Source organism: Bufo gargarizans, chromosome 7 (genome assembly GCF_014858855.1).
Source record: "Bufo gargarizans isolate SCDJY-AF-19 chromosome 7, ASM1485885v1, whole genome shotgun sequence".
Taxonomy (NCBI): Eukaryota; Metazoa; Chordata; class Amphibia; order Anura; family Bufonidae; genus Bufo; species Bufo gargarizans.
In genome coordinates, this window is record NC_058086.1 from 20,030,038 (window position 1) to 20,056,825 (window position 26,788).

At 39.6% G+C, this 26,788-nt stretch overlaps 1 protein-coding gene across 4 annotated transcripts in view; it reads left to right on the forward strand.

Moving 5' to 3' along the window:
* Nucleotides 1-26,788, forward strand: part of LOC122943069 (inter-alpha-trypsin inhibitor heavy chain H3-like) — a 165,841-nt gene that overhangs the window by 83,490 nt on the left and 55,563 nt on the right. The window contains exons 14-19 of one of the 4 annotated variants that reach the window (XM_044300477.1): nt 6,638-6,798; nt 8,620-8,655; nt 17,023-17,058; nt 21,256-21,291; nt 25,419-25,436; nt 26,671-26,703. In XM_044300477.1, coding sequence (XP_044156412.1) covers nt 6,638-6,798; nt 8,620-8,655; nt 17,023-17,058; nt 21,256-21,291; nt 25,419-25,436; nt 26,671-26,703 — 320 coding nt within the window. The remainder of the gene's footprint in view (nt 1-6,637; nt 6,799-8,619; nt 8,656-17,022; nt 17,059-21,255; nt 21,292-25,418; nt 25,437-26,670; nt 26,704-26,788) is intronic. The other 3 variants (XM_044300478.1, XM_044300479.1, XM_044300480.1) reach the window with 3 other exon arrangements.

Sequence of the window (26,788 nt, forward strand, 5' to 3'; positions counted from 1 at the left end):
ACATTTATGCCTCGCTTCAGGCTCCGATTGTAAGGCGTGCAAACCACTCGTGTCTTGTCATCAGCACATTGTCTGAAGAACTGCCACACCAAGCTCCTTGGAGCTGGCTTTGGTGTACTCAGTCCCTGGGTGCGGTGGGCAGTAGCAGGCATAATGGCTAGGGGACAGCCACTCTGCTTTTGCACCCTGCTCCCAATTTTGCTGTGCGACTGGCACTGTGACCACTACCTCTTCCTCTGAACTGCACACATCACTCGCATGACCTTGATTCCATGTGGGATCTAGGACCTCATCATCCTCCACATCATCTTCCACCCACTCTTCCCCCCTTGCCCTCTGTGCTGGTATGCACACTGCAGAAAGCCGCAGCAGTTGGTGCAGGCGTGCTGCAGTGATCCTCCCATGTCCACATCCTGAAACATAAGTGGTTGGGCATCAGTGCACTCAATCTCTTCCACTTCTGGGGCAGGGCTAGGTGGATGGCCCACAGAAACCCTGCCAGCAGAGTCATCAAAAAGCATAAGAGACTGCTGCATGACTTGGGGCTCAGACTGCTTGGCTGATTTGCAATGGGTGAGGTGAAAGACAGATGCCCATGGGCTGCCGGTGCCAACTCTGCGCTTTCAGCAGGGGACCGGATGGGAGACAATGTGAAGGAACTGGAGGCACTATCAGCCACCCAATCTACTACTATGCTTGTTCTGGCCTAACCATTCGTACCCCGGTGTTCGGGCCTACAAAATAACGCTGAACGTTTTGCCGCCTACGTGCACCTAAGGAAAAAAATGGGTATATGTCACCCACCGATCTAACAGATGGATTAACTATATTATTTTCCCTGTCACGGACGCAGTGCAGGTGTACCTCACACCAAAAATGGATATGTCAGTGTCACCCACCGAACTAACAGACGGATTAACTATATTAATTTCCCTGTCATGGATGCAGAGCAGGCTTACCTCATACCAAAAATGGGTATATGTCACCAGTGTCATACTGGGGTGCCTAAGATCCATCAGTAAAATTTATTTTGGGGGCCCACCCTATGGATACATTAAAACATTACCTGCTGACGCAGCAGCAAGATGCTGCCAGGTGATTTAATATGGGGCTCTCTGCAGCAACTTTGAGAAGGTAGGTCCTTGGGAAAAGAGAATACTGGCTAGCTTTACTCTATACCTGTCACAACCAGACAGCTGAGAAGCTCTGACAGAGGCCTTTCAGAACCTCCTCCTTGAGTTTCTGTGTTGTGGTATTCAGCTCCTCCTCTCGTTAGCCTCTCTCAGCTGTCATGTGTTGGACTAATTGCTTCCCTTTAAATTCCTCCCCAGAAGGCTTTTCTGGGCGGCTTATACTACTTCCTGGAGTGTGTGTGCATGCTGACTTTGTTCTCCTGTTTGCTTCAAAGCTAAGTGTTGTACCTTTATCTGTTATTTTCTGTTTGCTGGATCCCAGGTGACCCTGACTCCCTCCGTATCTTGTGTAGGGAGCCAGTGGTCGTGTCCCCTCACTATTGTAGGGTGCTCAGGGCTTTATAGTCAAGGTTCGTGGATATGCAAATCTCCACCATTAGGATCTTTGCAGAGGCTGAGCAGCCAGGGAAAGTGCCAGGTCTTCTGCAGGGGTCTCCCTTGGTTCCTTAGCTTTTGGATCCAGTGAGTCATTTATACATGTTGCTTTGCCTTGTTTCCTGTACACCGTCCGTGACATTATAAGCCGCCATAACCGTCTCAAGCATGGATCCGGTTTCACTTTTGGCTGAACGCTTCCAGGGTCTTTCATTGGAGGTAGCTGATCTCCGTAAGACTTTTTCTCAGCTTCAAGTGACCGGTTCAGCTTGCGTTCATGGAGTTTGTTCTGAGCCTAAGATCTCGCTCCCGGATACGTTCTCCGGGGGTAGTGAGAATTTTGTGCGTTTTAGAGAGGCTTGCAAACTCCATTTTCGCCTTCTTCCCCACTCCTCTGGTGATGAGGAACGGAGGGTGGGGATCATTATATCGCTGCTCAGAGGTAACGCTCAGTCCTGGGCCTTTTCGCTGCCGGAGGGGGCACGGCCTCTCCGTTCAGTGGATGAATTATTTTTAGCCCTGGGTCAGATATATGATGATCCGGATCGCATTGCTCTGGCTGAGTCTAAACTACGTCTATTATGCCAGGGTAAACAATCCGCAGAAATGTACTGCTCAGAATTTCGGAGATGGGCAGTTGATACTGGTTGGAATGATGCTGCGCTCCGAAGTCAATTTTGCCATGGTCTTTCAGAGGGATTGAAAGATGCATTTGCCTTTCATGGGAGGCCTATTTCTTTGGACTCTGCTATGTCTCAGGCCGTTCGTATTGACAGGCGTCTTAGAGAGAGAGGAGAGATGTCCCCTTCCTGTCATACTCAGTCCCAGGACAGTGCAGCGGTCCCATTCTGTGCGCAGGGGTCTCAGTCGCCGTCAGCCTTCTGGGGAGGAATTTAAAGGGAAGCAATTAGTCCAACACATGACAGCTGAGAGAGGCTAACGAGAGGAGGAACTGAATACCACAACACAGAAACTCAAGGAGGAGGTTCTGAAAGGCCTCTGTCAGAGCTTCTCAGCTGTCTGGTTGTGACAATACCTAGAAGTCATCTCAGCTCTGGGGAGTTTCTTTAATAATCTATCAAGTTTTTTATATGAACATAGGCTGGTTGAGATGCTGTACATTGAATATATGTATGTAGTGCAGTGAGTCTACTGTGTTATGTGCCATTTGTGCAGGGGGAGGGAGACTAGGGGCCCACCTTGCTCAGGGGCCCACTGGGGGATTCACCTGTACCCCTGTGGGCCAGTCCGAGTCTGTATGTCACCCATAGAACTAACAGACGAATTAACTATATTAATTTCCCTGTCACGGATGCAGTGCAGGTGTACCTCATACCAAAAATGGGTATATGTCACCCACTGAACTAAAAGACAGATTAACTATTATATTTTTGTGTCAGAGGTACATTGCACCCACAAAAAAATCACTATAGGTCACCCACAGAATTTACAGCCAGATTAATTATTATATTTCTGTGTCAAGGGTGCAAAACTGGTGTATTGCACCCACAAAAAAACACTATAGGTCACCCACAGAATAAATAGCCAGATGAGATTCCTAACACTCTCCCTCACTTTAGCTGCCTGCTTCCTGTCCCTGCACTACTCAGAGCTGATGGGCGGTGCTACACGTAATCCAGCTTGTATAGAGGCTGGGTCACATGATGCACTGGCCAATCACAGCCATGCCATTAGTAGGCATGGCTGTGATGGCTTCTAAGTGCCCACAGCTTAAAGGATTGTTGATTGGCTGCCCTGCAGCTTTTCGACAAGCTTTATTAAATGCCCGAACACCGAACTTTTGCTGCAAAGTTCGGGTCCGGGTACCCAAACTCGCAAAGTTTGGTACGGACCCAAACTTTGCAGTTCAGGTTCGCTCAACACAACTCAGCTGCTCTATTCCTGTGTGTTGTGTTCTGACTATTGGAGTGCCGAGTCCTGACTTATCGGGTTCTGATCCCGGGATTCGGTGCTTTAAACCCCTTCCTGGCCATATACCACTGCCAGTGATAGGTTTTCACTCCCTAGCTGTGCTCCCAGTGCGTTAGGGCTTACTGGCTGTGTTCCTGCCTACTGTGCTGATACCCAGGCAATGCAGAATGCAAAGAGCAATACCCCAGGTTTCTGATGAGTTTAATTGTTGTTTTTAACTATGCCTAAGAAATTTTAATTAAAAAAAGTAATAAAAAGTCGCCCTCTGCCTCACCTGCTTTATACTACTTCTATGTCAGAAAAAATGGAAAAGGTGCTTCATAAACATAGCGCTCATTCCCAAACATCATATTTCTATATATTTACACAAGACAAACTGGCATAAATACATGATAAATCTCCTGGTTTCCTTCTATTACAATTAAACCTACAACACACCTCTCTGTCTAACCTAGACAGCAACGCACACCACCTGTATATCATCTAATCTATAAGCAAAAAAACTCAAGTGGGAAAGATATATCAAAATATCACTTTATTCTCAAATATAATAAATAAGGGAAAAGACAGGATGGAAAACAGAATTCAGAGAGCCGTAGGGCAGTATACACAATGCGGGACCATGTATGTCCACACAAATAAGCATTGATAGCCTACAGGTAAAAACAATTATCCCTCGACGCGCGTTTCACCTCAGCGTTTCACCTGACGAAGCCGCTGAGGTGAAACGCGTGTCGAGGTCTGCGCTCTCGGGCTTACACTTGCGCTCATCATGTCCTCAGGTACGTTCCATGTATAGTACTATGGTGTATCTAGACATGGTTTCATTTCACATCCATATTAGGCCCATGATATCATCTGTGGGATATTGTTGTAATCTGACATCCAGTGACTGCACTTATATGTGATATTCATTGTATTATACATGCTGGAGTCTTGGAAGTCTATATATGTACACATTACTTCTGTTGATGTGAGGTCCATGAATAATCAGTAATCTAATTGATCCTGCTGCATAGGATATATCCCCTTGTTGGTTCCTATAATTATCCATTTTCTTCTTTATCTTCTATGCAGGATTGATTATTCTTGAGCCATAATTGTTTTTACCTGTAGGCTATCCATGCTTATTTGTGTGGACATACATGGTCCCGCATTGTGTATACTGCCCTACGGCTCTCTGAATTCTGTTTTCCATCCTGTCTTTTCCCTTATTTATTATATTTGAGAATAAAGTGATATTTTGATATATCTTTCCCACTTGAGTTTTTTTGCTTTTTTTCCCCCTTATATTACAATGCTGTCTGCCTGTAGCCAGGAGTTTAGGCAGATACAGTTGACACCTATAAGTCAACTTTCGACCCTTTACGTGGGCCTTGAAAAATGACTTGGATATTAAATAAGGCAGCACCTCATCTGCAGAGATCTGTTTCAGGGTGTTTGCCCCTCATCAGTGCAGAGCAGAGAGTACTGGCTTAACTGGGTTTGAGGCCAAGTCAGGATTTGGGGGATACTATTTAAAGGCCCATTTAAAGGGTTGAACATTGACTTATAGGATAGCTGCCTTACATCTGGTGGCATTAGAGGCAGAGCTTAAGAGCTCATTTGCATCCCTTTCTTTCCCAGAATTCCACAGGAACTTGTATGGCCTATAAGTCTCCTTATGCGATTAAGGCGCTCTCTCCTCAAGGAGAGATAGTACCCCCCAAATCGAGGATTGATTGACATTTTGTGTAACTTGTAATATATTAATTTAAATCTCTGCTCTTTCTGGGGTTATGAGTCCAACGGGTGCAGTGACCCTCTGTCTGTCAGCTTTCTCTGTATAAACACAGGGAAGGTGGTCAATAATTAATCCCACTGGAATTATGAATCCAGAATGCAAAGAGAAAACTTGTTATACTAAATCATTACCCACAAAACTGTATTTCAATCATCTCAGCTTACATTGTTCTATAACGTGATGCTTGCAAATACGGCAACATGTTCATTGTGAAAGGCTAGTTTTAAAGGGGTTTTACCACCACTAAATGTTTTAATCACTTTTGTAACTGACTGTGTTATAAAAAAAAAACTCTCCAGTTGTGAGATTTTCCCTTTGCTTTTATTATATTGGTGCCCCTGGTGTTTAATCTATTTTGTGATGTGCCCGTCCACCTAGTAAGCTGGATGAATATAGTTGCACATGCTTTGTTCCATCCTTCACCTGTCCCCAGCCATATGTACTGTTAGAAGCTGTAATAGCTACATGGACAGACATGCAGCAGAAAGGACATGCCCCCTGAGCTGCTAGTCTGAAGAGAACCTAGAAGAGCAACTGGAGCAATGACTGAGGAGAGCTCTGGATCCATGTGAGGTACAGGACTGGTTCTAACTTAATTAGAAAGAAGTTATGTATAATAATGTCTGATTTTAATTTTTACTAAGTCTTATAAAGGGCACATGAAAAAATGGCGCATACGGACGAATCACATGATTAAATGCCAAAATGTATTCATATCTGAAATACGATCACAAAAAATGTTAAAAACCATTTCAAACAATGTTACATTGTCAGACAAAGACCCAAATACATGAATGTATAATACTTGGTTGTAGTCCTTTTGCACATGAGCAGCACCCTTGTTTTCAATAGGTTAGTGATTGTGCCCACTTTCTACTACTCTTACATTGATTTCAATTTTTACATAAGTCATGGCATAACCCCTTTAAGTATTCTAGTATTTTTTAATATCTATTAGCATGAATGGTTTTTGCACTGTATATATTATGTTATATGGCAAGCAAACATGATTAAGGGCTGTATTACACTAGCCGATTTTTCGGCCGATGATCGGCAATGAGTGTTTACATAAACGCTCATTAATGATCATCTTGCAGTGTAATACTGCAATCATGCTGTCTAATAACGATCTGTTGCCGGCAAACAACTAGGCAGTATGGGGATGAACGATGGCATAGCAATCGCTCATCCCCATGCTGCGGAGGAGACCCCTGCAGGTAATATCAGCGGTCTCCTCTGCCAGCTAGCAAGCGAATACCGGGAGGGAACCTGACAATCACTTGCTCAATTGGTCTGTCTAATACAGGCATTAGTGTCCACTGTAGATCTCTGAAACTATTTTACTTAATTTAAGGCTTTATGCAGACCCATCAGAGAAAGCAAACCTAACAGCGCAAGCGCTTGATCTGTCCTTGAAGTTCAAGTTTGTCACTCCTTTAACATCAATGGTGGTTACAAAACCAGAGGAAAAAGACAAGGAAGAAGAAACATTAATTGCTGATAAATTTGTGGACGGTAGGAACTTTTCATATAATCAACAATATCAAAATACAGTCAGTAACCTAAAGGGGTGTTGTGGTTATGTCAAGTTATCACCTATGCAGAGGATGGGAATAACTATTAGATAAGGTGTGCGCACCGATATGAATGCTGGTGCTTGTCAAGCATGTGCTACGCCACTCCATTCATTCTCTACGGGACTTCTGAAGATTAAGGAATACAGCAAAAGATGAGACTAGAAAAGTCGATTTTGTGGATTTTTTGCCCCTTAAATTAGGCACACAAAGCTTGATTACTGACAAATCTACCTAGGTTAAGGGTATCCAGGCACTAGGTTAAGGGTATCACAAGATATGGCCTCATGCACACGACCGTTGTGTGCATCCGTGGCCGTTGTGCCGTTTTCTGGGTTTTTTTTTCGCGGACCCATTGAAAGTCCGAAAAAAAATCGGAAAATGCACCGTTTTGCAGCCGAGATCGTGATCCGTGTATCCTGTCCGTCAAAAAAATATGACCTGTCCTATTTTTTTGACGGACAACGGTTCACGGACCCATTCAAGTCAATGGCCCCCCTCCCTCCCCTGTAGTTAACTCATTGGTGGCCAGTGGGCCCCCCTCCCTCCCCTGTAGTTAACTCGTTGGTGGCCAGTGGGCCCTCTCCCCTCCCTCCCCCTCCTAATTAAAATTTCCCCCCCTATCATTGGTGGCAGTGGAGAGTACCGATCGGAGTCCCAGTTTAATCGCTGGGGCTCTGATCGGTAACCATGGCAACCGGGACGCTACTGCAGTCCCGGTTGCCATGGTTACTTAGCAATTTGTAGAAGCATCATACTTACCTGCGAGCTGCGATGTCTGTGTCCGGCCGGGAGCTCCTCCTACTGGTAAGTGACAGGTCTGTGCGGTGCATTGCCTAATGATCTGTCACTCACCAGTAGGAGGAGCTCCCGGCCGGACACAGACATCGCAGCTACGGACCCCGTTTTTGCGGACCGTGAAAAAATACTGTCGTGTGCATGAGGCCTATATCCCCAAATTGTAACCAATAGCAAGTAGGAAGTGCCAATCACAGCATATAGACAGTACTCAATGGATACTATATTGTTTTGAAATATATTGAAATATATCGAAGTGTATTTTAATGCTGAATTTTATGTATATTTTTATGTAATTTACCATTATATCGAGTAAAATATCAATTTAGACTATACCAGATGGTGAGTGCCTGTTTTTATTGAGAATTTTGGATCTACAAATGGAGTTCATCACCCAAATCACAAATCAAATCAACTAAAAAATAGCTGAACAAGAATATAATTTGTGTTTTGGAATGGCCAAGTCCGGGCCCTGACCTTAACCATATGGAGATGCTGTAGCATGTGCTGAAGATGGCTGTGCATAACAAGGCCTCCCAGAAATATTGATGAACCGAAACACATTTACAGGGAAGAATGCTCTAAATTTTCTCCTAAATGTTTTGCAAATTTAATTTGCAGCCTCAGAAAACATTTGGTTTATTTTTTTTATTTTTTTAAAGATATTAATTGCATTATATATTAGAAACAATACAATTATTCCATCTTTTGCTATCTTTGTCTTATATTCAGCCATTGTATTAAAAATACTGGGACAGATTTACTAACGCTGTCCAAAAGCAGGGCTGTGGAGTCAGTGAGCCAAACTTCTTGACGTTGAGAGATCTAAAAGTTCAGCTGGTTCCAGGGGATTTATACTATAAATTAATGGAAACTACTCAACAGTTTTTAGGTTTATGTTCATGTATACCAACATTTCTTTACATACACCCTTTAATATTTCTAATGTTTTTCTTTTTAACAGGACAAACATCATCTTCGCATGTTTCACAAAGTCAGAGTAAGATAGCCTTTATCTACGAAATGTTAATGCAATCAACTAGTAATGTATGTGTGTGACCTAATTTTCACTCTGTGTTCTGTTTACACACAGCAACCATTTCAATTAGATGCACTGTCATCATTGAGAGATTTTATAGCTTCAAACCACCAAAGTAATCAATAACCTTACACAATGTGCTACTAATTAAAGTTGTTATTCAAGACTAAACTTTTTTTTATCAGACCTCTTCGTACTTACCTGGTCCCCACTGTTTGATTCCGGCTGCATAGCCCGTACAACTCCCAGCAATACTGTTAATGGGGTTATCCCATGAATGATGTAAACAATGAAAATCAGACATCTTATAGTCCATGACAATCTCTTTCTAACAAAGCTAGAACCAGCCCTGTACCTCACATGGGTCCAGAGATCTGCTCAATCATTGCTCTGCCAGATTTATATCAAGGCAGTGGCGTAGGGATCGCCATAGCAACCATAGCAGTGGCTACGGGGCCCTACGCCACTGGGGGCCCGTCCGGTCCTGTTGATTTATTTAATTTTTTTACATCCACTTGCCGGCCCGTCCATGTTCGGTCTGCGGCCCGCGCCGGCTCGGGCCTGGCTGGGGACAGGGAGAAGGAGTCAGGAGAGAGCAGGGCAGTGAGGGCACGATGGGGCCGGGCAGCAGATGAGAGAGGCCGCGGTGGAGGGGGTCGTGCCGGGGTCACGGGGGTGTGTACTATACCTGGTCCTGGAGTCTAGGAGGGAGTGGCCTCAATTCCTGCCACAGCAGTGTCTGAGACTGTTCAATAGTGAGATCACAGCATCTAAATGGTCAAAAACCCAGACGCTTGCGCTTCTAGGGGTGTTACCGGCATCCTCTGTGGCCAGTGAGGATGGCGGTATTTGATTTGAAGCATTCAAATGGCAATTCTTATTTTGGCCACCAGGTGGTAGGCCAACATAAGCAATAAACAAAAAAAGTAAAAAAAACTTTGAAAAAAAATGTAAAAAACCCTATACAGATGGGGTATCGTAATCGTACTGACCCAGAGAACGCTGTGGGAACAAAACCCGTAAAACAGTGGAATTACGTTTTTTTCCAATTCCACCCCATCTTGAATTTTTTTACTGCTTCCCATTACATGGTATGCCATAATTAATGGTGGCATTAGAAAGCACAACTTGTCACGCAAAAAATAAGCCCTCATACAGCTATGTGAACAGAAATATAAAAAAGTTAAGGCTCAAGGAAGATAGGGAAGAAAAATGAAAACAAAAAAACCTCCGGTATTCTAAGGGTTAAATCTAGCTGTATAGCACTACCTGCTGTTTTCTCTTTTTCTAATTTCTCTGTCCTGCTCACTGATTGGTTCTACAAGTTCTTGATTCGGTCTGAATTTCTCAAAGTATGGATTCACACAAAACCAATTTTTTTATGGTTCATGTCAGGCAAAGTCACAGAAAATAATGCACTATAATAATAGATGCAAACATAACATATGGACTAAGCCCTCACTCTAATGATAAAATCTGAGACTCTTAGCCAATACATTTTTATACAAAAATACATCTGTGCTCACTAGGGATGAGCGCGAATATTCAAATAGAGAAATATTCGTACGAATATTACAACTTTGTAAATTCGCAAATATTTAGAATGTATCAAGATATATTCGTTATAACGAATATTCGTTTTTTCTCCATCTGAACCCATTAGTCATATTAGTAATTTACTTTAATATCACAAAATTAATGCTAGTAATTTACTATCACAAATTTTGTGATAGTAAAAATTACTACTATCACTAATGGGTTGGCTTGGTAGAATTGTTGAATATAGCGCTATATTCTCTATCTTCGTCCATTCGACCAAGCCAACCCAATAGCATACAGCCCTTATGCGACCCGATTCACTCACATATTTAAGATCCGATTTATCGCATGACATAAACTATCCTGCATAAAGAGGAAAATTATAAATCAGTAACGATTCTCATTACTGATTTATAATTTTCCTCTTTATGTAAGATAGTTTATGTCATGCGATAAATCGGCAATTACACAACTGTGCTATTGGTTGGCTATGGCTATGGCTAATAAGTGTATTTTAAGAATATTCGCTATATTACTATAACTTTGTTTTTTAGAATATTCGTAATATTCTAAAAAACAAAGTTATAGCAATATAGCAAATATTCATAAAATACACATATAGACTGTAAATTAGCTAATATAGTGCTATAGTATTTTTTTTTTTAATAGTGTACATTTTTCAGTTTAGAAGTTCAGAAGAGGCAAAAAAAATTAGACTATAAAAAAAGATTATAGCATTATATTAGCTAAGTTACAGTCTATATGTGTATTTTACGAATATTCGCTATATTGCTATAACTTCGTTTTTTAGAATATTCGTAATATTCTAAAAAACAAAGTTATAGCAATATAGAGAATATTCGTAAAATACACATATAGACTGCAATTTAGCTAATATAGTGCTATAGCATTTTTTTTTAAATAGTGCACATTTTTTCCAAAACTGAAGTTCAGAAGAGGCAAAAAAAATTAGACAAAAAAAATAATATATATTATAGCACTATATTAGCTAAATTACAGTCTATATCTGTATTTGACGAATATTCTCTATATTGCTATAACTTTGTTTTTTAGAATATTCCGAATATTCTAAAAAACAAAGTTATAGCAATATAGAGAATATTCGTAAAATACACATATTAGCCTAGCCATAGCCATAGGAAAGTTGCCTTATACAGTTAAAAGAAAATTCACAATACGCGAATAATTAAATCGCATATTATTCGCGATAACTAGAATAATAACGAATATTCGATTTCGACGAATATAAGACGAATATTCAATCGAATATTTGCGAATTATCGCAAAATCGAATATGGCACCTCCCACTCATCACTAGTGCTCCCCTGCCCAGCGCCAAGGTTGTCTCAGTTCAGGCAGGTCCTACTCTAAACCTACCTATGCCGTTCTGCATTTGAAGGAGTGGCACCTTCAGGTGTGAATGCGCTCCTACTTTGGGAGTAGCATTCATGTGCACTTTTGCCCCACCTCTCTAAGAGGCGACCTTGATTAAGGTGCTACATATAGGTGTGTGTGCTCCTCCTCTCACCGGCTGCTGATGCACATAGAGGTAACTAGGAGCAACACCTATATGTGCAGGGTATGTGCTCGTGAACGCAAATGCATAACGGCATAGGTAGGTTTAGCGTAGGACCTACCTGAACTGAGACCACCTTGGGGCTGGGTAGGTGGGCACAGATGTATTTTGATCAAAATGTATTGGCTAAAAGTCTCAGATTTTATCATTAGAGTGAGGGCTTAGTCCATATGTTATGTTTGCATCTATTATTATAGTGCATTATTTTCGGTGACTTTATAAATGTAGCCATGTACATCCGCAACATTCATTATCATATTGTGCAGGATGTTTTATATCTTTTTTTCAGTGATTCATGTCAGGCAAACCAACAAAAGAGAGAGAGAGAAAGAATAGATGGAATCTCTGGTTGGGTACTATTTCTATTATGGAGACCAGTTGATATAGATGATGGCCATTGTAGGCTATACAAGCTCCTCTTGATTTCTGGGGAAAATATATACAAATTATCATAGTAAAACATCTGCTGGCATCATATAGGTTTAGGAACGCTAATTTAAATATCTTTCTCAGAAATCCAGAGGGGTGTTGCCTGGCCTGCAATACTGCGCACGTGTACTCGTCATACTAGGGGCTCTCCATAATAAAAAAAAAGATTATCCCCTAGACTAAATATATATATATATATATAAATGATAGAAATGAAGGCAGCACTCCAGTAAATAGTGAAAAGTGGACGATTTATTCACTCATCAGCTCAGCGACGTTTCAGCTCTCACTATGGAGCCTTTTTCCAGCTGAGTAACATGTGCCAAATTACATCTATATATAGTGCAAGTAATTAATTTAGTACAAATTGGTATAAAACATAATAAAGTGCAAATGCATATATATTACAACCATATCGTCAAATTGATCAATGTGACAAGGTAATTCAAAATCACAGCGTTTATCGATACAGTAATAAATGTTTCATAAGGTGAAAAGCCAGTACAAAATGACAAAAAACATCATAATTAATAATTACAAGTGATCAGTGAACATGTGTTAGATATAAAAAATTAAAACCTTTCGAATGTATCACAGCAGGCACGGTGAACATGGTTGGAGCTTGTTGGCGTCCGGAAAGGAACAAGGCGCATGCGCCGTTCCCACCACTATCGCGAGATTCGCAGTGAAAGTATGAGAGGTAAAAAACCACATCAAAGATGGCCACTTCGGAACATAACTTCAGGGCGCATGCGTGTGCCGAAACACCGCCCATATGATTTTGACAGATAGTATCATAGTATGTGAGCGCCGCAGAGAAAAAGCAGAAAGAGCTGATCCAAACATCAGGGGCCGGCGGGTCAACGTCGGTCACCGATGGGAAATCTGTATTTGCATGACGACACGGTTACCACACCGTCATCATCAAGCAATCCAGAATCACAGCATATCCGCTCCAAAATCCTCATAACAGTGTGGCGGAATCTATATACATAAACCACCACCATCTGCCAGAGGACCATGGAAAAAACTGCATCAGGGCTCAAGGTGTATCAATATCATCAATACAATATTTATATAATAAGCCAGCAACTGTCAGCGCAGTGCAGCCCAAGTCCCAGGAGGGGCTGAGGCTGTACCAAGTCTGACAGCGACCGCTCCAGAATATCAATTATAGATACCATAAGGTAAAAAAAGGAATAAGTAGAGAAGGGTCGCCAACAAGAATCCTACAATCATCGCCATGTGTGAGCATTCGTAAGTTGTATTTCAGAATCATATCCTACAGAGAAAAGGAACAAGAAGAAAATATTTCAGTTAATGTATAGCACATATAATTCTCCCAATACGTTATCAAACAATTGGAGAAAACAGCACGAAACGTGATTAGACAATCCTAAATTCTACATTTAGGCCATGTGGCTTGAGGGTACCAAGTGTGTAGATCCAAAAGAGCTCACGTTTTTTTAAAAGTTTAACTCGATCACCACCTCGCCTGGAGAGAGATATTTGCTCCAAGATCCTAAAACGAAGGTCATTCTGTGTATGTTTGGCTTCGGTAAAGTGCTTAGATACAGGGAGATCCATTTTTTGTTTTCTAATGGAAAATCTATGTTGGTTAAGTCGAGTCTTGACGTCCCATGTGGTCTCTCCCCGACATATAGGAGGCCACATGGGCACGTCAGTAAATAAACAACATAAGAAGAATCACACGTTAGGTACTGTCTGATCTTGAACCTCTGCCCTGAAGTGGGATGCACAAAGGAGTCACCTTTCTGCATCAATTTACAATTGATGCAGTTATAGCAGGGATAACACCCTTTCCGGGTAGAACCAAAATAACTTTCACATGTCTCCCTGTTGGAACCGATATCTGATCTGACTAATCTATCTCCTAAATTGGGACTCCGTCGATATGAACATAGGGGTGGTAGCTTGAACTCTTGTACTTTATCAAAATTGCTGGTGAGAATTCGCCAATGCTTTTTAATTATAGCGGCAATCTTGCCACTATTTGTGCTGAATTCTGAAACAAAAGGAATTCGGGCCTGGGGGCTTTTGTGTTTATTTAATCCACCTCTAATGGCATCTGTGGTGAGTGATTTAACTCTATTGATCTGGTCATGAATCAATTTCTTAGGGTACCCACGTGACTGAAATTTGGACCCCATTTCCTGCAATCTTCTATCTATTGTAGCAGGATTTTGGACAATTTTTTTGACCCTCAAGAGCTGACTAAAAGGAAGGGACCTAATCATGGGTTTAGGATGATGACTATCATAACGTAATAGCGTATTTTTATCTGTCGGTTTCACATATAGATCCGTTACTAGTTTATCATTGTGAATGCTGACTTGGGTGTCCAATAATTGCAAAGAGGTCATTGAATGCACCAATGTAAATTTGACACTAGGGTCAATTGTATTCAAGAAGTTGTGGAATGCGATGAGGTCCTCCGCGGCGCCGACCCAAACCAGGAAAATATCATCAATGTAACGCCACCACCCCAGTACATGGCTGAAGTGGTGGCTTACATAGATGAAAGATTCCTCAAGATGTGACATGTAAAGATTTGCATAGGTCGGCGCCACGTTGGACCCCATCGCAGTTCCACGTAACTGTAAAAAGAAGTCATCCTGAAATAGGAAATAATTCCTAGTCAGGATGAACCTCAGCAGAGAAATCAAGAAACGTTGGCAAATGGTACTATAATCGGTTTTGTGTAAAACCTGTTCAATAGCCTGTAGGCCCAATTTATGCTCAATGGAGGTATAAAGGCTTACAACGTCAAAAGACGCCAACCAACATAGATTTTCCATTAGAAAACAAAAAATGGATCTCCCTGTATCTAAGCACTTTACCGAAGCCAAACATACACAGAATGACCTTCGTTTTAGGATCTTGGAGCAAATATCTCTCTCCAGGCGAGGTGGTGATCGAGTTAAACTTTTAAAAAAACGTGAGCTCTTTTGGATCTACACACTTGGTACCCTCAAGCCACATGGCCTAAATGTAGAATTTAGGATTGTCTAATCACGTTTCGTGCTGTTTTCTCCAATTGTTTGATAACGTATTGGGAGAATTATATGTGCTATACATTAACTGAAATATTTTCTTCTTGTTCCTTTTCTCTGTAGGATATGATTCTGAAATACAACTTACGAATGCTCACACATGGCGATGATTGTAGGATTCTTGTTGGCGACCCTTCTCTACTTATTCCTTTTTTTACCTTATGGTATCTATAATTGATATTCTGGAGCGGTCGCTGTCAGACTTGGTACAGCCTCAGCCCCTCCTGGGACTTGGGCTGCACTGCGCTGACAGTTGCTGGCTTATTATATAAATATTGTATTGATGATATTGATACACCTTGGGCCCTGATGCAGTTTTTTCCATGGTCCTCTGGCAGATGGTGGTGGTTTATGTATATAGATTCCGCCACACTGTTATGAGGATTTTGGAGCGGATATGCTGTGATTCTGGATTGCTTGATGATGACGGTGTGGTAACCGTGTCGTCATGCAAATACAGATTTCCCATCGGTGACCGACGTTGACCCGCCGGCCCCTGATGTTTGGATCAGCTCTTTCTGCTTTTTCTCTGCGGCGCTCACATACTATGATACTATCTGTCAAAATCATATGGGCGGTGTTTCGGCACACGCATGCGCCCTGAAGTTATGTTCCGAAGTGGCCATCTTTGATGTGGTTTTTTACCTCTCATACTTTCACTGCGAATCTCGCGATAGTGGTGGGAACGGCGCATGCGCCTTGTTCCTTTCCGGACGCCAACAAGCTCCAACCATGTTCACCGTGCCTGCTGTGATACATTCGAAAGGTTTTAATTTTTTATATCTAACACATGTTCACTGATCACTTGTAATTATTAATTATGATGTTTTTTGTCATTTTGTACTGGCTTTTCACCTTATGAAACATTTATTACTGTATCGATAAACGCTGTGATTTTGAATTACCTTGTCACATTGATCAATTTGACGATATGGTTGTAATATATATGCATTTGCACTTTATTATGTTTTATACCAATTTGTACTAAATTAATTACTTGCACTATATATAGATGTAATTTGGCACATGTTACTCAGCTGGAAAAAGGCTCCATAGTGAGAGCTGAAACGTCGCTGAGCTGATGAGTGAATAAATCGTCCACTTTTCACTATTTACTGGAGTGCTGCCTTCATTTCTATCATTTATCTACAGTTGGGATCTTGGTCACAGGTCTCGTTGGAGGATTTTTTGCACCCACACATAATTTTGTGTGCTGCTTTCCTTTTTTCTCTTTTATATATATATATATATATATATATATATATAAATATATAAATATATATATATATTTATATATTATTTTATTTATTTTTTTCAAAACGTTTTGAAAATTTAATTTGCAGCCTCGGAAAACGTTTGGTTTATTTTATTTTATTTTTTAAAGATATTAATTGCATTATATATTAGAAAGAATACAATTATTCCATCTTTTGCTATCTTTGTCTTATATTCAGCCATTGTATTAAAAATACTGGGACAGATTTACTAATGCTGTCCAAAAGCAGGGCTGTGGAGTCAGTGAGCCAAACTTCTTGACGTTGAGAGATCTAAAAGTTCAGCTGGTTCCAGGGGATTTATACTATAAATTAATGGAAACTACTCAACAGTTTTTAAGTTTATGTTCATGTATACCAACATTTCTTTACATACAACACCCTTTAATATTTCTAATGTTTTTCTTTTTAACAGGACAAACATCATCTTCGCATGTTTCACAAAGTCAGAGTAAGATAGCCTTTATCTATGAAATGTTAATGCAATCAACTAGTAATGTATGTGTGTGACCTAATTTTCACTCTGTGTTCTGTTTACACACAGCAACCATTTCAATTAGATGCACTGTCATCATTGAGAGATTTTATAGATTCAAACCACCAAATTAATCAATAACCTTACACAATGTGCCACTAATTAAAGTTGCTATTCAAGACTAAACTTTTTTTTATCAGACCTCTTCATACTTACCTGGTCCCCACTGTTTGATTCCGGCTGCATAGCCCGTACAACTCCCAGCAATACTGTTGATGGGGCTATCCCAGGAATGATCAGACATCATATAGTCAATGACAATCTCTTTCTAACAAAGCTAGAACCAGCCCTGTACCTCACATGGGTCCAGAGATCTGCTCAATCATTGCTCTGCCAGATTTATATCAAGGCAGTGGCGTAGGGATCGCCATAGCAACCATAGCAGTGGCTACGGGGCCCTACGCCACTGGGGGCCCGCCTGGGCCTGTTGATTTATTTTATTTTTTTACATCCACTTGCCGGCCCGTCCGTGTTCGGTCCGCGGCCCGGGCCGGCTCGGGCCTGGCTGGGGACAGGGAGAAGGAGTCAGGAGAGAGCAGGGCAGTGAGGGCACGACGGGGCCGGGCAGCAGATGAGAGAGGCCGCGGTGGAGGGGGTTGGGCCGGGGTCATGGGGGTGTGTACTATACCTGGTCCTGGAGTCTAGGAGGGAGTGGCCTCAATTCCCGCCACAGCAGTGTCTGAGACTGTTCCATAGTGAGATCACAGCATCTAAATGGTAAAAAACCCAGACGCTTGCGCTTCTAGGGGTGTTACTGGCATCCTCTGTGGCCAAGCATTCAAATGGCAATTCTTATTTTGGCCACCAGGTGGTAGGCCAACATAAGCAATAAACAAAAAAAAAAACTTTGAAAAAAAAATTTTAAAAACCCCCATACATATAGGGTATCGTAATCGTACTGACCCAGAGAACACTGTGGGAACAAAACCTGTAAAACTGTGTAATTACGTTTTTTTTCAATTCCACCCCATCTTCAATTGTTTTTACTGCTTCCCATTACATGGTATGCCATAATTAATGGTGGGATTAGAAAGTACAACTTGTCCAGCAAAAAATAAGCCCTCATACAGCTATGTGAACAGAAATATAAAAAAGTTATGGCTCAAGGAAGATAGGGAAGAAAAATGAAAAAAAAAAAAAACTCTGGTATTCTAAGGGTTAAATCTAGCTGTATAGCGCTACCTGCTGTTTTCTCTTTTTCTAATTTCTCTGTCCTGCTCACTGATTGGTTCTACAAGTTCTTGATTCGGTCTAAATTTCTCCAAGTATGGATTCACACAAAACCAATTTTTTTATGGTTCATGTCAGGCAAAGTCACAGAAAATAATGCACTATAATAATAGATGCAAACATAACATATGGACTAAGCCCTCACTCTAATGATAAAATCTGAGACTCTTAGCCAATACATTTTGATACAAAAATACATCTGTGCTCACTAGGGATGAGCGCGAATATTCAAATAGCGAAATATTCGTACGAATATTACAACTTTGTAAATTCGCGAATATTTAGAATATATCAAGATATATTCGTTATAACGAATATTCGTTTTTTCTCCATCTGAACCCATTAGTCATATTAGTAATTTACTTTAATATCACTAAATTAATGCTAGTAATTTACTATCACAAATTTTGTGATAGTAAAAATTACTACTATCACTAATGGGTTGGCTTGGTAGAATTGTTGAATATAGCGCTATATTCTCTATCTTCGTCTATTCGACCAAGCCAACCCAATAGCATACAGCCCTTATGCGACCCGATTCACTTGCATATTTAAGATCCGATTTATCGCATGAAATAAACTATCCTGCATAAAGAGGAAAATTATAAATCAGTAACGATTCTCATTACTGATTTATAATTTTCCTCTTTATGTAAGATAGTTTATGTCATGCGATAAATCGGCAATTACACAACTGTGCTATTGGTTGGCTATGGCTATGGCTAATAAGTGTATTTTAAGAATATTCGCTATATTGCTATAACTTTGTTTTTTAGAATATTCATAATATTCTAAAAAACGAAGTTATAGCAATATAGCGAATATTCGTAAAATACACATATAGACTGTAATTTAGATAATATAGTGCTATAGTATTTTTTTTTAATAATGTACATTTTTCAGTTCAGAAGTTCAGAAGAGGCCAAAAAAATTAGACTATAAAAAAAGATTATAGCATTATATTAGCTAAGTTACAGTCTATATGTGTATTTTACGAATATTCACTATATTGCTATAACTTCGTTTTTTAGAATATTCGTAATATTCTAAAAAACAAAGTTATAGCAATATAGAGAATATTCGTAAAATACACATATAGACTGCAATTTAGCTAATATAGTGCTATAGCATTTTTTTTTTAAATAGTGCAAATTTTTTCCAAAACTGAAGTTCAGAAGAGGCAAAAAAAATTAGACAAAAAAAATATATATTATAGCACTATATTAGCTAAATTACAGTCTATATCTGTATTTGACGAATATTCTCTATATTGCTATAACTTTGTTTTTTAGAATATTCCGAATATTCTAAAAAACAAAGTTATAGCAATATAGAGAATATTCGTAAAATACACATATTAGCCTAGCCATAGCCATAGGAAAGTTGCCTTATACAGTTAAAAGAAAATTCACAATACGCGAATAATTAAATCGCATATTATTCGCGATAACTAGAATAATAACGAATATTCGATTTCGACGAATATAAGACGAATATTTAATCGAATATTCGCGAATTATCGCAAAATCGAATATGGCACCTCCCACTCATCACTAGTGCTCCCCTGCCCAGCGTCAAGGTTGTCTCAGTTCAGGCAGGTCCTACTCTAAACCTACCTATGCCGTTCTGCATTTGAAGGAGTGGCACCTTCAGGTGTGAATGCGCTCCTACTTTGGGAGCAGCATTCATGTGCACTTTTGCCCCACCTCTCTAAGAGGCGACCTTGATTAAGGTGCTACATATAGGTGTGTGTGCTCCTCCTCTCACCGGCTGCTGATGCACATAGAGGTAACTAGGAGCAACACCTATATGTGCAGGGTATGTGCTCGTGAACGCAAATGCATAACGGCATAGGTAGGTTTAGCGTAGGACCTACCTGAACTGAGACCACCTTGGGGCTGGGTAGGTGGGCACAGATGTATTTTGATCAAAATGTATTGGCTAAAAGTCTCAGATTTTATCATTAGAGTGAGGGCTTAGTCCATATGTTATGTTTGCATCTATTATTATAGTGCATTATTTTCGGTGACTTTATAAATGTAGCCATGTACATCCGCAACATTCATTATCATATCGTGCAGGATGTTTTATGTCTTTTTTTCAGTGATTCATGTCAGGCAAACCAACAAAAGAGAGAGAGAAAGAATAGATGGAATCTCTGGTTGGGTACTATTTCTATTATGGAGACCAGTTGATATAGATGATGGCCATTGTAGGCTATACAAGCTCCTCTTGATTTCTGGGGAAAATATATACAAATTATCATAGTAAAACATCTGCTGGCATCATATAGGTTTAGGAACGCTAATTTAAATATCTTTCCCAGAAATCCAGAGGGGTGTTGCCTGGCCTGCAATACTGCGCACGTGTACTCGTCATACTAGGGGCTCTCCATAATAAAAAAAAAGATTATCCCCTAGACTAAATATATATATATATATATATATATATATATATATAATATAAATATAAATATAAATATATATTTATATATTATTTTATTTATTTTTTCAAAACGTTTTGCAAATTTAATTTGCAGCCTCGGAAAACGTTTGGTTTATTTTTTATTTTTTTTTTAAAGATATTAATTGCATTATATATTAGAAAGAATACAATTATTCCATCTTTTGCTATCTTTGTCTTATATTCAGCCATTGTATTAAAAATACTGGGACAGATTTACTAACGCTGTCCAAAAGCAGGGCTGTGGAGTCAGTGAGCCAAACTTCTTGACGTTGAGAGATCTAAAAGTTCAGCTGGTTCCAGGGGATTTATACTATAAATTAATGGAAACTACTCAACAGTTTTTAGGTTTATGTTCATGTATACCAACATTTCTTTACATACACCCTTTAATATTTCTAATGTTTTTCTTTTTAACAGGACAAACATCATCTTTGCATGTTTCACAAAGTCAGAGTAAGATAGCCTTTATCTACGAAATGTTAATGCAATCAACTAGTAATGTATGTGTGTGACCTATTTTTCACTCTGTGTTCTGTTTACACACAGCAACCATTTCAATTAGATGCACTGTCATCATTGAGAGATTTTATAGATTCAAACCACCAAATTAATCAATAACCTTACACAATGTGCAACTAATTAAAGTTGTTATTCAAGACTAAACTTTTTTTTTATCAGACCTCTTCGTACTTACCTGGTCCCCACTGTTTGATTCCGGCTGCATAGCCCGTACAACTCCCAGCAATACTGTTAATGGGGTTATCCCATGAATGATGTAAACAATGAAAATCAGACATCTTATAGTCCATGACAATCTATTTCTAACAAAGCTAGAACCAGCCCTGTACCTCAAATGGGTCCAGAAATCTCCTCAATATTTGCTCTGCCAGATTTATATCAAGGCAGTGGCGTAGGGATCGCCATAGCAACCATAGCAGTGGCTACGGGGCCCTACGCCACTGGGGGCCCGCCCGGGCCTGTTGATTTATTTTATTTTTTACATCCACTTGCCGGCCCGTGCGTGTTCGGTCCGCGGGCTGGGCCGGCTCAGGCCTGGCTGGGGACAGGGAGAAGGAGTCAGGAGAGAGCAGGGCAGTGAGGGCACGACGGGGCCGGGCAGCAGATGAGAGAGGCCGCGGTGGAGGGGGTCGTGCTGGGGTCACGGGGGTGTGTACTATACCTGGTCCTGGAGTCTAGGAGGGAGTGGCCTCAATTCCCGCCACAGCAGTGTCTGAGACTGTTCCATAGTGAGATCACAGCATCTAAATGGTCAAAAACCCAGACGCTTGCGCTTCTAGGTGTGTTACCGGCATCCTCTGTGGCCAGTGAGGATGCCGGTAATTGATTTGAAGCATTCAAATGGCAATTCTTATTTTGGCCACCAGGTGGTAGGCCAACATAAGCAATAAACAAAAAAGTTAAAAAAAACTTTGAAAAAAAAATGTAAAAAAAACTATACATATGGGGTATCGTAATCATATTGACCCAGAGAACGCTGTGGGAACAAAACCCGTAAAACAATGGAATTACGTTTTTTTCCAATTCCACCCCATCTTGAATTTTTTTTACTGCTCCCCATTACATGGTATGCCATAATTAATGGTGGCATTTGAAAGTACAACTTGTCCCGCAAAAAATAAGCCCTCATACAGCTATGTGAACAGAAATATAAAAAAGTTATGGCTCAAGGAAGATAGGGAAGAAAAATGAAAACAAAAAAACCTCCGGTATACTAAGGGTTAAATCTAGCTGTATAGCGCTACCTGCTGTTTTCTCTTTTTCTAATTTCTCTGTCCTGCTCACTGATTGGTTCTACAAGTTCTTGATTCGGTCCGAATTTCTCAAAGTATGGATTCACACAAAACCAATTTTTTTATGGTTCATGTCAGGCAAAGTCACAGGAAATAATGCACTATAATAATAGATGCAAACATAACATATGGACTAAGCCCTCACTCTAATGATAAAATCTGAGACTCTTAGCCAATACATTTTGATACAAAAATACATCTGTGCTCACTAGGGATGAGCGCAAATATTCAAATAACGAAATATTCGTACGAATATTACAACTTTGTAAATTTGCGAATATTTAGAATATATCAAGATATATTCGTTATAACGAATATTCATTTTTTCTCCATCTGAACCCATTAGTCATATTAGTAGTTTACTTTAATATCACTAAATTAATGCTAGTAATTTACTAAATTTCACAAATTTTGTGATAGTAAAAATTACTACTATCACTAATGGGTTGGCTTGGTAGAATTGTTGAATATAGCGCTATATTCTCTATCTTCATCTATTCGACCAAGCCAACCCAATAGCATACAGCCCTTATGCGACCCGATTCACTCGCATATTTAAGATCCGATTTATCGCATGACATAAACTAACCTGCATAAAGAGGAAAATTATAAATCAGTAACGATTCTCATTACTGATTTATAATTTTCCTCTTTATGTAAGATAGTTTATGTCATGCGATAAATCGGCAATTACACAACTTTGCTATTGGTTGGCTATGGCTATGGCGAATAAGTGTATTTTAAGAATATTCGCTATATTGCTATAACTTTGTTTTTTAGAATATTCGTAATATTCTAAAAAACGAAGTTATAGCAATATAGCGAATATTCGTAAAATACACATATAGACTGCAATTTAGCTAATATAGTGCTATAGTATATTTTTTTTTATAGTGCACATTTTTTCCAAAACTGAAGTTCAGAAGAGGCAAAAAAAATTGACAAAAAAAAAAAAAGATTATAGCATTATATTAGCTAAATTACAGTCTATATCTGTATTTTACTAATATTCTCTATATTGCTATAACTTTGTTTTTTAGAATATTATGAATATTCTAAAAAACAAAGTTATAGCAATATAGAGAATATTCGTAAAATACACATATTAGCCTAGCCATAGGAAAGTTGCCTTATACAGTTAAAAGAAAATTCACAATACGCGAATAATTAAATCGCAAATTATTCACGATAACTAGAATAATAACGAATATTCGATTTCGACGAATATAAGACGAATATTCAATCGAATATTCGCGAATTATCGCAAAATCGAATATGGCACCTCCCACTCATCACTAGTGCTCCCCTGCCCAGCGCCATGGTTGTCTCAGTTCAGGCAGGTCCTACTCTAAACCTACCTATGCCGTTCTGCATTTGAAGGAGTGGCACCTTCAGGTGTGAATGGGCTCCTACTCTGCATGTGCACTTTTGCCCCACCTCTCTAAGAGGCGACCTTGATTAAGGTGCTACATATAGGTGTGTGTGCTCCTCCTCTTCACCGGCTGCTGATGCACATAGAGGTAACTAGGAGCAACACCTATATATGCAGGGTATGTGCTCGTGAACGTAAATGCATAACGGCATAGGTAGGTTTTGCGTAGGACCTACCTGAACTGAGACCACCTTGGGGCTGGGTAGGTGGGCACAGATGTATTTTGATCAAAATGTATTGGCTAAAAGTCTCAGATTTTATCATTAGAGTCCATATGTTATGTTTGCATCTATTATTATAGTGCATTATTTTCGGTGACTTTATAAATGTAGCCATGTTCATCCGCAACATTCATTATCATATCGTGCAGGATGTTTTATGTCTTTTTTTCAGTGATTCATGTCAGGCAAACCAACAAAAGAGAGAGCGAGAGAAAGAATAGATGGAATCTCTGGTTGGGTACTATTTCTATTATGGAGACCAGTTGATATAGATGATGACCATTGTAGGCTATACAAGCTCCTCTTGATTTCTGGGGAAAATATATACAAATTATCATAGTAAATATCTGCTGGCATCATATAGGTTTAGGAACGCTAATTTGAATATCTTTCCCAGAAATTTAGAGGGGTGTTGCCTGGCCTGCAATACTGCGCACGTGTACTCGGCATACTAGGGGCTCTCCATTATAAAAAAGAGTATCCCCTAGACTATATATATATATATATATATATATATATATATATATATATTTTTTTTTTTGAGAAACACACATTTGTATACTTGTCTCTTTCACTCACATATCATCTCTATCTCTTTTGGGACAAATCAAATTGACATACTTGAAATGAACCGAATCTTGCCTGGTTCACTCATCTCTACCCAGTTCCAGCTTTCAACTGCCACTAGCTGCAGCAGACAGGACATGCCCTCTAAGAAAGAACACAACCCTTAATCTGTCAGTTTGAAATAAATTTGGTAGAACAATTGGAGCAATGAATGGGGAGATAGATCTCTGGATCTATTTGAGGTACAGGGCTGGTTCTAGCTTTGTTAGAAAGAGGTTATCATGTACTAGAGTATGCATTTTCATATTATTTATCGGATAAACCCTTCAAGTATTCACAGCACTAAGATGAGTACTATATAATGAGATCAGTCAAAAGCAATTATCCTGCTACACAGTTTCCAAATAGCAGCCAGTTGGGTTGTTTACATGTACTGGAGAGAACCGAAAAACTAATTTAAATTTGCAGACTGAACCATTGCTCATCAATGGTGGAGCTTCAATATAATGAGTTGGTCAATAATAATGTGCTATTTTTATTTTTCCCTAGCGCAAATCGTTTCGACAGGTGAGTCTTTTTTAATTTTTATGTTCTTCGGCTTTAGGGGCACAGGTCCGCACCAAATGGGTTGTTAGATCCAAGGTTTGGCAACCCCTTTAAAACTGGCTATATGATTTTAGTTAGTCCAATTTTTTTTAATGAAAAGTGGGCTTCACAATATAATGTTTGTCGTGTGTGTGACACTGTTGCATTGGGTTGGACTTGGGTACCTCTGCAGTGTTTGCATGAAGTGCCACTTTTTTAATATTGCATTGTACTTATTTTAAAGAGGTTGTCTCATGAAAAATATTCTACAGTTTTCAAACCAGCAACTGGACCTGAATTATTTTGTAATTCCATGTAATTAAAAATTTAGTATAGTCACTGAGTTATTCAATAAAATATATCCGCATAGCGCCACCTGCTGTTTTTTTTCCTTATCTCTTTGTCCTGATCACTGAGATGGCCGCACATGCTTTTTTTCATCCTTCAACTGCCTTCTGAGCTGTGATAGGGAGAGCTGAGACACGCCCCCTGAGCTGTGATAGGGAGAGCTGAGACATGCCCCCTGAGCTGCAGACACTCCCCTTGAACGTTCAGCTTGATATAAATCTAGCAGCGTAATGAATGTGGGGATCTCTGGATCCATAGGAGGTACAGGGCTGGTTCTAGCTTTGTTAGAAAGGTATTGTCATGGACTATATGATGTCTGATTTAAATGTTTTACATTATTCGTGGGACAACCCCTTTAAGCTAAAAATCTTTTTTGCTATTAGTCTTTATTAAAAATATGGCTTCCTTTTTTGTGTACATAGCTGAGATGCTGTAGTAGCAGCCTGTGGATTTTTGTCTTTTCCATCATCTGGGGAGCAGACGGACTCCTTATTTCTGTTCTCTGCCCTTATAAAAACTAATTATAGCTCAGTTCTTATCTTACTGATAAGAATGTGGTTTAAATTAAATAAATATATTTGAAACATAAATTAAATAAATATATAAATATAATTTTGACGCTTTAGATGCCGTGATCTCACTTGATCATGGCATCTAAAGGCTTTAATTACCGCGATCTGCATTATGTACGGCACTGGTAGCAAAAGGGTTAAATTACAATTTCCAAATAGCAGCCAGTTGGGCTGTTTACATGTACTGGACAGAACTGAAAAACAGATTTAAATTTGCAGATTGAACCATTACTCATCAATGGTGGAGCTTCAATATAATGAGTAGGTCAATAATAATGTGCTTTTTTTTCCCCTAGCGCGATTAATTTTACATAAGCCTCCAGCTTTTGGTAAGTAATTCTTTACACTTCTAAAAACAACATAAAGCTTCGCACACTCATGGGCATATTTCAGCATCATACAACTGCCAAGATT